Here is a 16,327-nt window from a genome sequence, read left to right as displayed (position 1 = left end):
TAAAGAAGAAAACTGCAGGATCTAGATGATGTGGGGCTAAGTTCTCTTTCCAACCTTTGGTTCAGTAAGTCAGACCGCACCCATGGCAACTAGAGAAGAGTCTGGAGAGCATAAACAAGCCAACTCACTGCACACTTAACAATTTACAAGAAGACAATGGGTTTAACAACTCAATTAGCATCCCTATTTGAGTGATGGGGAAGCCAAAGCCCAATTGTTCAAGGTCCCCAGTGAGGTCTAAGTCTTTTCCAAGGGAACTGTCCAGAAGCTAAACCAATCTTGAACAAAGGGCAGTCCTCACAGGCTTGGGGAGCTGCAAACCCCAGCCCTCCCCGCCAGGGGGCGGTATGTCTCTGCTCTGGGGTTTCCGCTAGCGGCCGAAAAGCTGGGGGAGCTAGCAGAGGTGTGGGTGAGCAGCTCTTAAGGCTGGGCGCAGAGCGTGTGGCCCCGCACTCAGGAGAGAAAGATCGGTTCCGTGAGCTACAGGGGTATCCCCGGGCTCTTTCCTCGGGCAAGGTGGGGACCCGGCCTTTACTAAATCCCCCTTGGATCCTTGGGCTACAGGGACCTTGGGCGAGAGGTCAGCTGTCTACATCTACCCACACCTCTGCTGACCTTCGCGATCACGTTCTTCTGAACTCGCCAGCTGTCTACTCAGAATCCCCCGCTCAGGCCCCTGGGATAGCTAACTGCTGCTCTCGCCCCACTTCTAGACCCCTTCCGCGGCACGGAACCCGGGATTGACCGAAGGAGCCCCGCCCAGCACCTCCTGGCCCCTCCCCCCACCGCCCGCCCCGCCCCCGGCGTACACGTGTAGATCCCGTCACGCCCGGAAGCCTCGCGGTGCTCAAACTCCTCGCGCACTCGCGCGAGCGCTCAGGAAAGGGGCGGGGAGAACGGAGGCCGGGAAGGCAATTCGCGGACGGCCGGGCGCAGGGGCGCAGTTCGCCACCCTTTTTTGGGCTGGGGTCTGGCGTGCGTGTTGCGCGCCGCCTTCCTATCCTTTCCGCGACTGAAGGTCGCGGATCGCAGCCTCTATTTGGGTTGCTCCGCATACCCTTGAGTGGGCTGGCGGAGCGGGCCGCGCGCCCGGAAGGCACTGTGGAGCACAGAGGGTAGGCGCGGTAGAGCTGGCGGAGGAGGCGGTGGAGGTGCGTGAGGTTGGGGAAGACTCGACGAACAAATAAGAACCGGAGTTGGGGAGAGAGGCTGGAAGGGAAGAGGGGCGTCAACCGTGCCCCCTCCCGGGTACACCTTTTGTACGGGAAGCGAGATGGGAAAATACCCGGAGTAGCTTGTGACTCTCCCATCTTGTCCCTTTCCCATGCCAGGGTGCACAGCATGGCTGAAAACCGAGAGCCCCGCGGGGCAGTCGACGCTGAGCTGGACCCGGTGGAGTACACCCTTCGGAAAAGGCTTCCCCACCGCCTGCCCCGGAGGCCCAATGACATTTATGTCAACATGAAGACTGACTTTAAGGCCCAGCTGGCCCGCTGCCAGAAGCTTCTGGACGGAGGGACACGGGGTCAGAATGCGTGCACTGAGATCTACATTCATGGCTTGGGACTGGCCATCAACCGCGCCATCAACATTGCCCTGCAGTTGCAGGCAGGCAGCTTCGGGTCCTTGCAGGTGGCTGCCAATACCTCTACTGTGGAGCTTGTGGATGAACTGGAACCAGAAACTGACACCAGAGAGCCACTGACCCGAATCCGCAACAACTCGGCCATCCACATCCGAGTCTTCAGGGTCACGCCCAAGTAATCGAAATGAAGCTGCCCCCCTTATTACCTCCCCCTTCCCCCATCACCTCAGGTAGGCCCGGATGTGGCTGTCTTGACTTGGCTCTTTCACTGATGACTGCCAGAACTCTGAGAACAGACCTGTTAAGCCGGGGTGGTAGAACACTCATCCCAGAGACTCAGGAGGCTGAGGCAGGAGGATTCAAAGTTCAAAGCCAGCCTCACCTACTTAGGCCCCTATCAAAAGAAAAAGGGATGAGATGTGGCTCAGTGGTTAAGCACCCCTGGTTTCAGTCTCTGGTGCCAAAAGAAAGGCCTGTTCCCTCAGCTCAAGGACTCTGAATTGAGGGCAGGGAGGTGTATTGTCTCTTGTTGGGCCCCAACAGTGGATCTTTCTTGTCCCGTACAATAAAAACTACAAGTTGTGATGGTGCCCTGCCGCTCACTGCTACTGCTTCTTCCCTGTGCAATTCTGTGTGTCCCTGAATAGGGAGAGGAGTAAACTTTACAAGTTTTTTAGGTACAGGAGGGTAATCCAGATGTTTCCTACAGAACAGATTATGACATGTAACCTTAACAAACTGTTTAGTGGGTACAGAAGCCCAACAATCTAGATGTCCGCCTTAACATTTTCATGCCCTCAGAGGAAGACTGGATGGATAAAGGCCACGTGCCTGCCTATGCAGCTGGGCTTGTTGTATGCCTATAGATTTGCCAGACTCCTCCCTGGTAATGGTTCCCAGGCACAGGAAAGGTGATTTAAGGATGATGGAAGCAAATGGAATCTCCTAATGTCAGGCTCTATGGAAGGAATGGACAGTTTTGACTGATTTAATTCCTGGTTCTGCAGGGCCCAGGTAGCTTCTGGGCAACTGGAGTCCAGAGCCTTTGAAGCCTTTCTGGCTAGGTTGTTTGGTGAGAAAGATAAGTCTCCCCTGAATAATTACTGGGCACACAGGTAATACATGTTTTCTCATTTGGGTATTTATGGGATGACCTGATCTTTCAGGTTTATCAAACCAGAGTCATCTCAAGCAATGTTTATCAAAGTGATGGTGACAGGTTTGTGGACCTTGAGATCAATATACTGGGTCACAGCCCTGTCTTTAAAAGGCAACTAAGCTAAAAAAAAATACAATTTAGTTTTGGGGGTGGGTGGGTACTAGGGATTGAGTCCACGGGCACTCTACTATTGAGCTACATGCCAGGTTTTATTTTTTGGTAGCAGGAATGGACCCCAGGGATGCTTAGCCACTGAGCCACATCCCTAGACCTTTTTATTTTGAGATAGGGTCTCACTAAATTGTTGAGGCTGACCTTGAACTTGCAATCCTCCTGTCTTAGCTGGGATTACAGGTGTGCACTCCTGTTTATTTTTAATTTATTTATTTTTGGCTCTGGGGATTGAACTCGGGGTATTGGATCACTGAGCCACATCCCTAGCTCTATTTTGTATTTTATTTAGAGACAAGGTGTCAGTGAGTTTGCTGAGGCTGGCTTTGAACTCGAGATCCTCCTGCCTCAGCCTCCCAAGCCACTGGGATTACAGGCGTGTGCCACGGCACCCAGCTCCCATTTATTTTTTAAAAATTAAAAAAAAATTATTTTGAGACATGTTCTTGCTAAATTCATGCAATCTTCAAACTTGTAATCCTCCTGCCTTAGTCACCAGAGTAGCTGAGTTTATAGGTGTGTGCCACTGTGCCTGACTGGTATTATTTTACTGAAGCTTTTCCAATCAGATATGTACATGTAGTTAGCCTTCTTTATCCACAAGCTCTGCATCTTTGGATTCAATTGAAAATATTAAAAAGTTAGTGTGTATTAAATATATAGACTGTCTATTCTTGTCATTTCCTGAATAATATATCAACTTTTTACACACATTTACATTGTCTTGGGAATTATAAGTACTCTAAAGGTAATTTAAAATGCATATGAGGGCACAGTAGCACATACCTGTAATTTAGCAATTTGAGAGATGAAAAAGGATTGCAAGCTCAAGGTCAGCCTCAGCAACTTAGGGAGACCTTGTCTCAAAAAGGGCTGGAAATGTAGCTCAGTGGTAAGGTGCCCCTGGGTTCAATCCCCAGTACCAAAATAAAATATACAAGAGGATGTGGACAAATTCTATGCAAATCCTGTGCCATTTTATATAAGGGGCTTAAATATCCTTGGATTTTGGTATTCTCACTGGGGTCCTGGTACCAATCCCACTCAGACACCAAGAGATGATTGTATATACATGTGTACTAGTTATTTATAAATTGTGGTATTGGGCTGGGGATGTGGCTCAAGTGGTAGCGCGCTCACCTGGCATGCGTGCGGCCCGGGTTCGATTCTCAGCACCACATACAAACAAAGATGTTGTGTCCGCTAAATACTAAAAAATAAATATTGAAATTCTCTCTCTCTCTACCTCTCTCTCACTCTCTCTTTAAAAAAAATAAAATAAATTGTGGTATTGACTATTGTTTGAGGTCTTAAGAGTTTGAAAGCCTTGGAAGGTTAGTAACTGAATTTTATCATAGTTACTATGAAGGTAATTTGGTTTGAACCTGAAAGCCTTACAGGCCCCTAATTGAAATCCCTTCCTCTGGCTTGTGTATATGGCATGGCCCATACCTGTAAGAACTTCAGCACTTAATGGGGAAGTGGACACACATACATTTGTGAATGAGTAAGATGTGTAAGAAGTAATAGTTGCTATGGTAATAAAAGTGAAGACATGCTAAAGGCTGACTTCCTCTGGGGGTCCAAAGTGGCTTCACCTTTGACCTGGTATTGAAGGATAAATAGGAGTTTGACAGGCAGTAAAGAGGGAAGGGGCAATCTGGCAGAGAAATCAAGGGGGACTCATGAATAGGCAGGGCATGTTCTGGAACTGGAGGGACAAAAGGTGCCTAAGAAGCAGGAGGCACTGGGGAGATGAGGCTACTGACATTTCTGTCATCCTCCTCCCTCCATCACCCTTGACTGCAAGGCTCCCTTACTCTGGAGCCCCCAGTAGTTCCAGTAGCATAGTGGGAAGCCTGCAAGGAACTCAATGGCCTGTGTGTCTCCCTGCACGTATGTGTTCTTGTCTGCGCTCCTGGCCTGGACCCAGCTGAGGTGGTGGCAGGCGGCCGTTTTGCACTTGGTTTGTTTTGGCAGCTCCCACTCCTGGCCCATTTGTTGTTTCTCTTCCATGTTTCCTTACTGCTTGCCAGTGGGGCTTTCCTCAGTGGCCTCTGGGGAACCAGCCCATAGATGTTGCTACTGAAGCAAGAGGGACTGTGGGCTTTAGAAAGTGGGAGCAGGTAGTGGGTGTGAACCAGGCTCATGCATCTGTTGGGTCCATGCAGAGTGGGTGGAGCAAAGAATCCTTGTGTCTTTAGGGACCTCTGCAGAGAGGCCAGCCCCAAACTCTGTTCCCTCTACTGGCTCTCTGACCTCCACCTTAGCTTAGTCCAACAGAGGAGGTGGGAGGACACAAGTGTGTCAATCCTTTTTACTCAATCGGTGCAGACCCCACAATGAATGGGAAATAAACTCCCAATTCAGAAACAGATTCCAGGAGATCAGATTCAACTCCAAATGCTTATCTTGGAGGAGGTGTAGACATTCGCATATCATCCATAGCATCTTTGAGCATCTGCTATTTGTGGGGATCTGTGTTGGGCGCCATGCCTTCCAGAAGAGGTATTAAATGTTGGTCCTGTAAAGTCCAGTGGGAAGCAAGACAGATTTAAAAAGACAAGTAATTTGCAAATTGCTTGGAACTGTCCTAGTAATAGTAAGGGTTCAATCAACGGGGCTACTATCGAGTGGATTGAAGCCATCTGGCTAAGAAATGGTTTTAGGCATCTTAGACTGGGGAGAAGGGAAGGGAGGTGATGTCTGGGCTATTAGTTTTGTCAGGCTTTTGATGGTGCCAGGCATAGAAAGGGAAAGGCCAGGCCCTTAGGACACAGGAACTGGTTTAGACTGGCTGATGACCTTCCTAAGAAGGCCCAGCACTTTGTCCCAAGTGTGTTCTTAGTGCTTGGTCAGAAGTTGGGGGAACAATGTCATGTTCATAAACCCTTGAATCTCTGGAGGAGTCGGACAAGTATGTTCAAACATAGTTCCTCAGGGCAAAGGGTGTCCAGTTACACAGAGATTTGGGGCAAGACCCAAGAAAAAAGAATGAAAATGGCCGCTTACAACTCCATCTCTCTAATGGCATTATGGGTACTTTTTAGTTTGGGTTTCGGTTTAACTGTGTTTTCTTGTTGTTCAAAAATTACATATTGTTTTTTTTTTTTTTTTTTTTTTTTTTTTTTTTAAATTTTAATATTTATTTATTCTTTTTTAGTTTTCGGCAGACACAACATCTTTGTTTGTACGTGGTGCTGAGGATCGAACCCGGGCTGCATGCATGCCAGGCGAGCACGCTACCGCTTGAGCCACATCCCCAGCCCACATATTGTTTTTATAATAAGAAATTGTTGGGGCTGAGGATGTGGCTCAAGTGGGGTGCACTCGCCTAGCATGCATGGGGCACTGGGTTCAATTCTCAGCACCACATAAAAATAAAATAAAGATATTGTGTCCACCTAAAACTAAAAAATAAATATTAAAAAAAAAAAGAAAGAAAATGTTGATTTTTGTACAAAGCCTGTTCGTGACTGGTTCCTTGTTCTCTAGGTAAGGTGATCAGGAAGTTAGTTACAAAACTGAGGGATAACCTCAAGAAATGCTTTTCTGGTGAATGAATGGTAGATGGATGCATGGATGGGTACACAGGGGATACCTGCTGCTTCACTGAAACAAGCCTCTAATTCTCTGAGATATCAGATGTCTTGTCACTGGAAATACACAAGCAGAGGGTGGACCTTCACCTTCCCAGGACCTCTTAGATCTCTTCCAACTCAGAGTCGGTGAGTCTTGTTTGCTGCAAGAAAAATACACTTTCCTGAAAGAACTAAAATTATTTGCTGGCTATGAACTAAGACACAAGCCAAAGAGCTATTTACATCAGATTAGGGGAATACTTGTGGGATCAAACATCAAGTTCTGATAGTTCATTAGTTCTTAGTGAACCATGAACAATTTGGGAACATATTTGCTAAGTTTGGGTGTCGAAGCGTATGTCTAAGGTTGCTATAAGCTTCCTTGAAGTAGAGTGTGGACTATATTCCTATATAGGAACAAGAGCTCAGTGGATTTCATGCAAAATCCTCATGAAGTCACTAAGTTCTGTGTTAACAAAATGAAACTTGTCATTATAACCATACCTCTGGAAAGGTCTATGTGGTAGGAAAAAATCCTTCCATTTAAATTGCAAGACGCGTTTTTGGTTTTGTCTGTGCAGTTCTGGGGTGGAACTGAAGACCTCCTACATGCTAGGCAAGTACTCTACCACTGAGCTACATCCCCAGTCCATTTAATTTTTTATTTTAAGACAGGGTCCTATTAAGTTGCCCAGGCCAGCCTTGAACTTGTGATGCTCCTGCTTCAGCCTCCTGAGTACCTGGGATTATCGTTGGATAATAACATCTGGCTCAGTGGTGCTTTTTTTAAAGTTAAGACTTTCTAATTTTGTTTTTGTTTAGACAGAAAAGCTACTTTGGACCATTTACCAGTCCCATCTTCTGATACAGGATTAGTAATATAGGAAGGGGCTTGAGAATATTTCACAATACTTAAGAACTAGAATCTTAAGATGTGGTCTGGTACTTTCTGCAGAAATCTGACAAGATGTGAAGGTCTATGGTGCTGTGGGAGCCTGAAAGGACTCAAGTATTTGGGGAATTTAAGACATAAATAACCAGGGAAGGTGATCTTGTAATGTTTCAGGGCTTGTTTAGGGTATGCCCAAAGGTCTCACTCAGACCAAGGTTACTGGGGCTTCTCTGGGTCTCCCCAAGAAATACCTGGTGGGCCCCAGGCTTTGAATAAACCAAGTTTTGAACTGTCTTGATATCTTCCCCTTATCCATCCACAGCTTTTGCAGGGAGTGAAAACTGTGTCCAGGTGCTAGTTGCTGAAGTGTGGTCAAGGCCCCTCTATTTGATGACCTTTTTCCAGCAAGATGCATGGTCAGGGCAGCTACTGTACCAAAGGCAAGGTGCCAAGAATCTGTGCCAACTCCCAGGAGGGAACGGTAGACAATGCCAGAGGAAGACCGACCGAGGACTACAAGAGTAATAATAGCTGTGTTCTTGATTCATATGCCAGATGTCCTCTAGTCCATCACAGCCCTGGGAAGCAATGCCCATCATTTTTGCCATCTCCATTCTACAGAATCTCCATTCCGAGAAAAGGTCACCTGGCCAAGATAGGTGCCTGGCAAGTCAGTAGCAGAGTTCAGGTCACCGATTCAGCTCTGATGTTCACCAGACAGCCCCTTTCAGCCACTGAGCCCCTTCACAGAGCTGCTTGCTGAGAACAGAAACCTAGAGGTCTGATTCTGTTGACTGCTTTATGACCAAAAAAGCATCCCTTGCCTCAGTTTCTCCAAACTAACCTTGAAAAGGACTCGGCCTTGAATCTCCAGCAGGAACCCCTTCTCCAGCATTCTTGCTTCTTTCCCAGTTCCCAAGGGCCAGGAAGCTCCCCCCCGCCACACACACCCCCTCCCAGGACCCCAGCCACCCTACTTCCCAGCACAGAAGGTCTTCTGGGCCGGCTGGCTGAATTCCTGAGCCAAGAAGCCACTGCTTGGAAAGGAGGCAGGATGGGGGGCCCAGAGGCCCCCCTCTCCCCAGCCAGACTCCAGGCAGCTGGGGCTCCGTGCTGCCTGGGGTTTAGGACAGCTCAGGGGGGTTGTAAATTTGCTTTTACTTGGATCTTCAATTTCAATTGGCTGCCAGGAGGAATCTGTGGAACAGAGCCTGACTCCTCCTCAGCCACCATTTTGTCACAACTGTCCCTTTCAAGCTGGGCTTCATGGCTGACTACTCAGAAAGGAGATGAGGTTTCCCAAGTCCAGGATCCCAGGAAGATAGCTGGCCAGAAATGGCTCACTCCTCCCATTCTCTGGCTGAGGAGCCAGGCATGGAGATACCCATGGAATGCTCCCCACGGCAGAGTAAGGCCCATAAACAGCCCGGGTACTTGGCAGGAACCAAGTTGTGTGAGACTTTCCATATACTGCCCTTCCTTCTCTGTGTACCAGGACACCTGTGCCACATGTCTAGAGAGAGTATCCCTCCCAGCAGAGACTTTTAATAAATATCTCCTGGAGTTTTCAGTGCTAGACTGACAGATGGACCTGGTGGCTCTGACAGCAAGAGACCTGAGATTGTACCTAGATGATGGCAGTGTAGAGGAAGGAGACAACTTCCTGCTGTGGGAATGGGGAAGAGGAGGGAAACTTGGGTTTGTGATTTGAAGAAAAAGGGGAGATAGTGTGGGAAGGTGACCCAGGAGGAAGGCACAATTAGGAAAGGGCAGGAGGCACAAGCATTGGAGTGAGCTCTGGGGATGGAGGGAGTGGGAGTGGGCATTGGGAGAAGGTGCTGGGAAGTTGGGTGGGTGACAGGCCAGGGAGGCAGTGGGGAGCCACTGCTCAAGGGAATCACACAAAGGGGGCTGTTCAATGGGAAAGTGAACGGGGTAGGGTTAGGTAGGGAGTCGATGGGGAAGTCAGGGAGGAGACCCCCTTAAGGGCTCCAGGGCTGAGTCAGCACCACACCAGAGAAATACAGCAGGCAGATGGAGGGGCACTGGGTGGCAAGATGGGAGGCACTGGAGGGGGAGCTCCAGGTACCCTCTTACTTTCTTCCTGTTCCCCAAGGTCCTCTGCCACCGAGGACAGATTAATGGACCCTGCTAGGCGTATCCAAGTACATCTGGGTTGTATTCGGACCCCAGACCAGCCTCTGCCTTCAGCAGGATTACTATGGCACTGAGATTGGGTGTGGGGAGGACCACGGGCCTCTCCCCCAACTCCCTGCCAAGCTGCAATCCTAACTCTCCAAAGATCCCAGGGGACAGGTCACCCTGTCTAGCAGGCTTCATCACCTAAAGGCTGGTGGCCTGTCCTGTCTCCCTTCCCTTCTGGTGGGCAGGAACCCAGGGATCTTGACAAGTCACTGTGAGAGGAGGGGCAGGTCCCACAGCTCAAAAGGCTCCACCCTTTCCTCAAGACTGTGTCCTCCCCCACCCCCAACTATCCCCGACCCCCTCGTCATAGTTAGGTCAGGATAGTGACGCAGGAGTCAGGGGCCCTGGAGAGCAGAGTCTATTGGGGGTGTGTGGTCAGGACAAGGCGCACGTGCAGATGAGTGTGGACGTGTGTGCATGTGCGTGTCCTGCAGCTGGGTCCTGGGAAGGGAGCACAGCTGGGCTCTGAGTGCCAAGCCAGGACAGCAGGTTCAGGGAGGGCCCAGAGCAGGCTGGAGGTGAGCAGAGGGAAGGGGCCAGGCCCTCGATACCACCAGCCAGACGCTCATCTATACCCCTTTCCTCTTTCCATGCCCCTCTTGGATCATGTTCTCCCTCACACACCTTTACAGCTCCCTCCTTCACCTCCATCTGGTCACCTTCACCATGTGGCTTCCTGAGTGGCTTATTGACAATGGCAACGTCTTGAACCCCTTCTGCCTTTCTGCGTTCTGGGCCTTTTCTCCTTAATTCTTTTTTTTTTAAAATCAGGACTGAACCCAGGGGTGTTCCTGAGCCACCTCCCCAGCCCTTTTTATATTTTATTTTGAGTGAGACTTTAAGCAACTTAGTTGCTTAAAGGTGCTGACGCTGACCTCAAAATTGTGATCCTCCTGCCCCAGCCTCCTGAGCCACTAGGATTATAGGTGTGTACCACTGCACCCAGCTCTCCTTAATTCTTGATGTCATTTGAGATCCTTTATCTTGTATTCACTTGTGTTCCTTGTCTCCCAATTAGAACATCAGCTCCACCAGGGCAGGCATTTTTTTTTTTAATACTTTTGTTGTTGTTGTCAATAGACCTTTATTTTATTTATATGCAGTGCTGAGATTTGAACCCAGTGCCTCACACATCCTAGGCAAGTGCTCTACCACTGAGCTACAGTCCCAGCCCCAGGGGAGGCATTCTTATCTGGTCATTCATGGCTGTGACTCAGGTTTCTGGTCACCAGTGTATGAACTCCACAGACATTTCTTCAATAAGTGAATGAATGTTTCCTACTCTTTCAAACAGAATCCAAATTCCTCAGAGTGGCATTCAAGGCCCTTTACAACCTGACTCCTCGCAGGCTTCACTCTGGCCTAATGTCCCACCTCTCCCTCCTGTTCACTCCCCCAGCACACTAGCCTCTCCCTCATCTTTGCCAAATCAGCCTCCCCCTCCCCCTGGCATCTGCCATGGAAACCCTCCTCACTCTTCCAGGCTAAGCTCATAGTTGCCTCCACCTTCAGACTGCCTTAACATCCCCCAACTGGAGGAGAGTCCACCCCTCTCCCAACCTCTTCCAGCTCAGATCTGCACACCTTGCTCTGTGTACCCAACTTATCTCACTGCAAACTCCAGGAGGTCAGAAACTCCATCTCAACACCACTTATTGTCTTGCAAAGTATGTAGCAAATGACTTCAGGAAGTAGGCTGGGGATATGGCTCAGTGGAAGGGCACTTGCCTAGCATGCATGAGGCCCTGGGTTCAAGTTCCAGCACTGTAAAACAAAACAAAGCCCCCAAAGCCACAAAGTAGGTACTGAATGCATGCATAAGAGATATCTGATATCATGAGACCTGGTAGGGAGTTAGAGAACAGATATAATGCCTGTGTTTGTAGGACTTGGCTGTCTTTCTGACCTCCGAGAGAGGTGAGGATGGTACTTTCATCACACCCATTTGACAGTTCAGGAGGACACAGAGGCTCAAGGATGAGGCCACTTTCTAAGATTCCAGAGGCCAGCTAGCCTTGGACTCCTGCTCTAGGGAACTTGCCCCTTTGCCTCAGGGGTTCCAGAAGCCATGAAAGCTGACCTGTAAATCCCACTCCCATCACCTCTTGGGATCAGCTCTTCCTGGTTCTTAAGAATTTTGCCACAGAGTTTAACGTATACCACAGGTCACAAACCCTGATGTCACAGTGCAGGAGTGTCCTGAAAGTTAACTTTTTTTTTTGGGGGGGGGGGGTTCAGGGTACTGGAAAGTGAGGAGTGTGGGGAGAAAAATCTCCAACCCTTGCTCCATCTACTCCCATTCATCCCTTCAGATGGACAACACCCTTAGACCCTTAGACCACATCCTGGGACTGTGAGAGGGAAGGCCACCCAGTTGTTTCCAGTCTTTCAGATCCAACTATTTTGCCAGAACCCAGGAACCCAGCTCTTGGAAGCTCTGAGTCCGGGACCAAGACTGGGACGCCCCCCAGGGGCAGTGTCCGGTGCCCAGCCTTCCCTATTCAGCCCTCCTCGCCCAGGTCCAGGCATTCTGTCCATCCCGCGTGTGCGCACCCCGCTGGCTCCCCTGCCGGATCCCAGGGTCGCGGGGGCAGATCCGTGCCCGCACGTGCGTCTGCAGCTCCCGACCCAGGCGTCCTGCCCCCTGCTCCGACCGGGGGTGGCCCACACCCCTGGCGACCCCTCACGCACTCAGCCTCATCCCCACCCCCACCCGCGCACGCACACATGCTGATAACAACCCCGACCCCCGGCCGGAGCCGCAGTGTCCCCGGGCCAACCCTGACCGGTCGCTGCGTCGTGCCGTCCTCCCGGACCCTGGCCAGGGCCACCACCGCGCCGGCTCTCCTTCGACCCCGGGCTCGGCGGCCGCGACGTGCCTGCACCCCCTGGACACGACCCCCTCCTCCAAGCCCGTGGGGTGACCCTGCCCCACCAGCTTCTCGGGATGAGGGCTCCCGGCGTGGGCGCCTGCCGAGCCCCTGGGCGCTGAGGGGCCCCGCCAGGCGCGGAGATGGGGGTGCGCGGTGAGTACTCGCGGGCAGGGGGAGCTGCTGTCGCCCGGGCCCCTGTTTGAGGAGGGATTTACCTCTGGGGCTATTGGCCGGGAGGTGGCTGGGTTCAAGGACCTGCGACCTGCTAAGGACCCGCGAAGGGGGAGGGGGTGGGGCAGCCTCCACGTGCATGCAGGGCTTGGGGAGCCCCTGGGAATGGCAAAAGCCCAATCTGGAGCCCGGGACAAGGTTTGGAGGTTCAGGGAGCAGAGAGGCGCTGCTCTGTGGGCGGGGAGCCAGTTGATCAGCGGATACCTGGTCCTGGAGCGACAGCCGGGCTCTGTGAGCGGGAAGCTTCTGTCGCGCCGGGATTGAAGTTTGGCCCGAGAAGTGGATGCCGGTCGCTGGGGGGTGGGGTGTGCCGGCACAGCGGGTTTGAATGAAGGCAAGCCCGGCAGCGCCTGAGCGCCCGCGAGGCTGGGGTCTGCAGGGACTAGCTGGCCGCAGGGGCTCGGGATGAGCAAACTTGCCCCTCCAAACCCACCCTCCCCTCCCCTCCCGGCCTCACGCTCAGCCTGGCTCTTCCAGAATGTCCCGCCCTGCCGCTCCTGCTGTCCCTGCTGTTAATTCCTCTGGGTCTCCCAGTCCTGGGCACCCCTGCACGCCTCATCTGTGACAGCAGAGTCCTGGAGAGGTACATCCTGGAGGCCAAGGAGGCTGAGAATGTCACGGTGAGGCCCCCTCCCTGGCACATGCCACAGAATTGACTCTCAGGACTTCAGGGGTTTCCTTCCTGGCACTTCCAGTCCCACCCCCATAAGAATATTAAAAACTGATGGTCCGCAAAGTATATCTGGGAGCCAGGTAAGGGGCAAAGCAAGAGTGGCCTGTGGCCTGGGGGCCCAGGACCAGAGCCCTTGGGGGTCCTGACTCCTGGGCTATGTTTTTCAGATGGGCTGTGCAGATGGCTGCAGCCTGAGTGAGAATATCACCGTCCCAGACACCAAGGTTAACTTCTATGCCTGGAGGAGAAAGGAGGTGAGTTTGTCTTTTCCTCCTTCTTGAGGGGGCTCTCATTTTGAGACCCTCACGGGGTGGAAGAGAAAACAATAGAAAAGAAATGGAGAAAGGAATATGTTCACTCATTCATTTGTTATTCATATCCAACACACCTTCTTGCGTACTTTCTGTTTGCTCTGTTTGGTGCATGGAGCTGCTGGGAGGGAGGGGCAAGAGGTCACTTGGGCCTCTTGACTCCAAGTCTCTGTTCCCTCTAGGTTGGGCAGCAGGCTGTAGAAGTCTGGCAAGGCCTGGCCCTGCTCTCAGAAGCCATTCTGCAGAGCCAGGCCCTGCTGGCCAACTCCTCCCAGCCATCAGATACTCTGCGACTGCACGTGGACAAAGCTGTCAGTGGCCTGCGCAGCCTCACCTCCCTGCTCCGAGCGATGGGAGTCCAGGTGTGTAGAAGGGGGTGTGGACACTTCTCCTTGCTCTTTCTGTAAGCTGGGGAAAACATCCTGCCAAGAAATACTGGGGGCCTTCCTCATCCCCCCACCAATGCTGTCCCTGATCCCATGTCCATCTGGGGTCCCCAGCACTACAGTAACCTCCTGTTCTTTCCTGGCAGAGGGAAGCCGTCTTGCCTCCAGATGCAGCCTCTGCTGCTCCACTCCGGACATTCACTGTCGATACTTTGTGCAAACTCTTCAGAATTTACTCCAATTTCCTCCGGGGAAAGCTGAAGCTGTATACAGGGGAGGCCTGCAGGAGGGGGGACAGGTGACCAGGTGCCTCCACTCAGGCACATCCACCAGCTCGCTCGCCACCTCTGCCTGTGCCATGCCTCCCCTCCACCACACCCAATCCCCTCAAGGGGCTGTTACTTCAGTGCCAACCTGTCCCACGGACACTCCAGTGCCAGCAATGACATCTTAGGGGCCAGAGGAACTGTCGAGAGCTTAACTCTGAGATCCAAGAATGTCACAGGGGCAGCCTGAGGCCCCAGAGCAGGAAGAATTCAGACACCAGCTTCAAACCCAGGGACAGAGCTGTGTTGGGGAGACACCTAAACTCACTTGGTGCCCTGCAGAACTGTGACATCAAGATAAGCTTTGAAGGCCAATACTTCTTTTCGCACCTACTAAGCAGGGACAGGAAGGACTGGAGAATTTAGGTGGCCAGCTGTGAATCTCCTAGGTCTCATGGGGACTCCGATGACTGCAAGAGCCCATTGGACAATAGGGGTGATGAGAGTTATGACAATGGAATGTGGGCTGGCTCCTGGCTCTCATGCGGGGGGGGAAGGGGTCCTAGTTTTGTGTATTTTTCAATCTCACTGGCAAGAGCTGAAACCACCAACATGGCTCTTAGACTTTTCTGTTTCCCCAGGAACCCTCTATTGCCCTGGCTCTGCTCCTATCTTGGCAGAAGGGCGTCAGATATGGGAAAACAGAGTGGAGGGGGTTGGATCCTACGTGCTGCCTCACATGGCCTGTCTGACCTCTTGACCCCACTGGGCCTAAGGCCACAAGCTCTGCCCACGCTGGTCAATAAGGAGGCCCCATTCAAGGCTGTTCCTCAGTGGGCAGCTGCCCAGCCCACCAGGACAAGCCTTTAGTGAGCCCAGGCTGCCATGGAGGAAACAAGCCAGGATGAGGACCCCCTTTGGGGACTAGTGACAGCTGCCAGCTCTGGCTCCTGGACCCTTACTGTTTCCCACTTTTCCTCCATGGCCCCTTTGGGTCATGCCACATCCCTAAGCATCAACTTCCTACCTTGGCACACAAGCCTCCACCCCCCTAAACCCAGCAGCCCAATCCTGGCCTTAGGATTGTCGCAGTAAGGCTCTGCCCTGCAATTCACAGAGGGGCTAGAGGTGCAATAGGACCACCTTCACAGACTGCTGTCTTACTATGCACTTGCTCTGTGACAAGTGCAACTCCAAGTGGCTCCCTTATGTAACCCCTTGCAAGACCCTATAAGAAAGTGTCTGCAGCCACCTTCACTGACAGGTGGAGTAAAGTAACTTGCCCGAGGCCAAGAAAACAGGAATCCCAATCCTGCGCCCCCTCCAACATCTTCCTGCATCTGATTTTCCTTCCACATAATCCCGACCTGCCCCCTTACTCCCCTGGGATGGTGGTCATGGAACACACAGCCAAGGAACCTGAACTTCACTCTTGATCTTGCTCTGACAACGATTTGATTCCTTCCCAGAAGTTAATGCTTCACCTGGAAGGGACCACCCAGGCACCAGCAAAAATGCCACAAAAGTGTACTGGGACCCCAATGTTAGCCATTATCCTAGATGTGGTGGCCAGTCTTTCTGCTTTTAAAACAAAACATAGGGAAGTCAGTATGCGCTCTGGCACATATGCAAAAGAGAATGTTTGGCAGTATGGAGCAGAAAAAAATTACAGGCGTGATGGGGAATTTGAGGGGGTTTGCTAGATTGTGGGGGTGGGGGAGAGACTGGAGGGTGGGGAAGTTGAGGTGGAGGAGTCTGCAAAGGAGCAGACCCAAAAGAACTTTCACAGTGGCCAACCTAGCTCCTGGACTACAGTGCCCTCTTCAGGCCATATTGAGAACTGTTAGAGAAACCCACAAAGGGCTCTGCTCTGCACATTTCAATACAAATTTGTATTGTGGCTTCCACATGTGACATCTGATTCTTGCCCCACTGATTTGAGTCAGTAAGGGAGAAATCTCTCTCTTAGACTGATAAAATTGGAGCTAAGAGAC

General features: G+C 51.4%; 2 protein-coding genes across 3 annotated transcripts; both read left to right on the top strand.

The window, feature by feature from the left end:
- Window positions 1–878: 878 nt before the first annotated feature.
- Pop7 (POP7 homolog, ribonuclease P/MRP subunit) lies at window positions 879–2,175 on the top strand. Of its 2 annotated transcripts, none has more exons than XM_046427110.2 (2): window positions 879–1,115; window positions 1,332–2,175. In XM_046427110.2, the coding sequence occupies exon 2, from the start codon at window positions 1,342–1,344 to the stop codon at window positions 1,762–1,764; it is 423 nt and encodes a 140-aa protein (XP_046283066.1). In that variant the 5' UTR covers window positions 879–1,115; window positions 1,332–1,341; the 3' UTR covers window positions 1,765–2,175. The 2 variants fall into 2 exon arrangements, with proteins under 2 accessions (XP_046283066.1, XP_046283065.1); XM_046427109.2 differs by having other exon boundaries at window positions 879–1,151.
- A 10,147-nt stretch (window positions 2,176–12,322) lies between these two features.
- Epo (erythropoietin) lies at window positions 12,323–15,226 on the top strand. Its single transcript, XM_046427108.2, has 5 exons — window positions 12,323–12,619; window positions 13,175–13,317; window positions 13,538–13,624; window positions 13,864–14,043; window positions 14,214–15,226. Exons 1-5 carry the CDS (start codon window positions 12,607–12,609, stop codon window positions 14,367–14,369), a joined length of 579 nt encoding a protein of 192 aa, XP_046283064.1. The 5' UTR covers window positions 12,323–12,606; the 3' UTR covers window positions 14,370–15,226.
- The last annotated feature ends 1,101 nt before the right edge of the window (window positions 15,227–16,327 follow it).

This window comes from Marmota monax, unplaced genomic scaffold, assembly GCF_021218885.2.
Source record: "Marmota monax isolate L192 unplaced genomic scaffold, Marmota_monax_Labrador192_F-V1.1 WCK01_AAM20220418_F8-fsc00341, whole genome shotgun sequence".
In the NCBI taxonomy this organism is placed as follows: Eukaryota; Metazoa; Chordata; class Mammalia; order Rodentia; family Sciuridae; genus Marmota; species Marmota monax.
The sequence above is the reverse complement of the archived record's forward strand: the minus strand, read 5'-3'. Positions and strand labels throughout refer to the sequence as shown.

Coding starts and splice junctions, on each gene's coding strand:
- Pop7 (XM_046427110.2), top strand. CDS start 1,342: ATGGCTGAAAACCGAGAGCCCCGCGGGGCAGTCGACGCTGAGCTGGAC.
- Epo (XM_046427108.2), top strand. Junction 13,318..13,537: donor AGGAGGCTGAGAATGTCACG/GTGAGGCCCCCT, acceptor TATGTTTTTCAG/ATGGGCTGTGCAGATGGCTG. Junction 14,044..14,213: donor TCCGAGCGATGGGAGTCCAG/GTGTGTAGAAGG, acceptor CTTTCCTGGCAG/AGGGAAGCCGTCTTGCCTCC.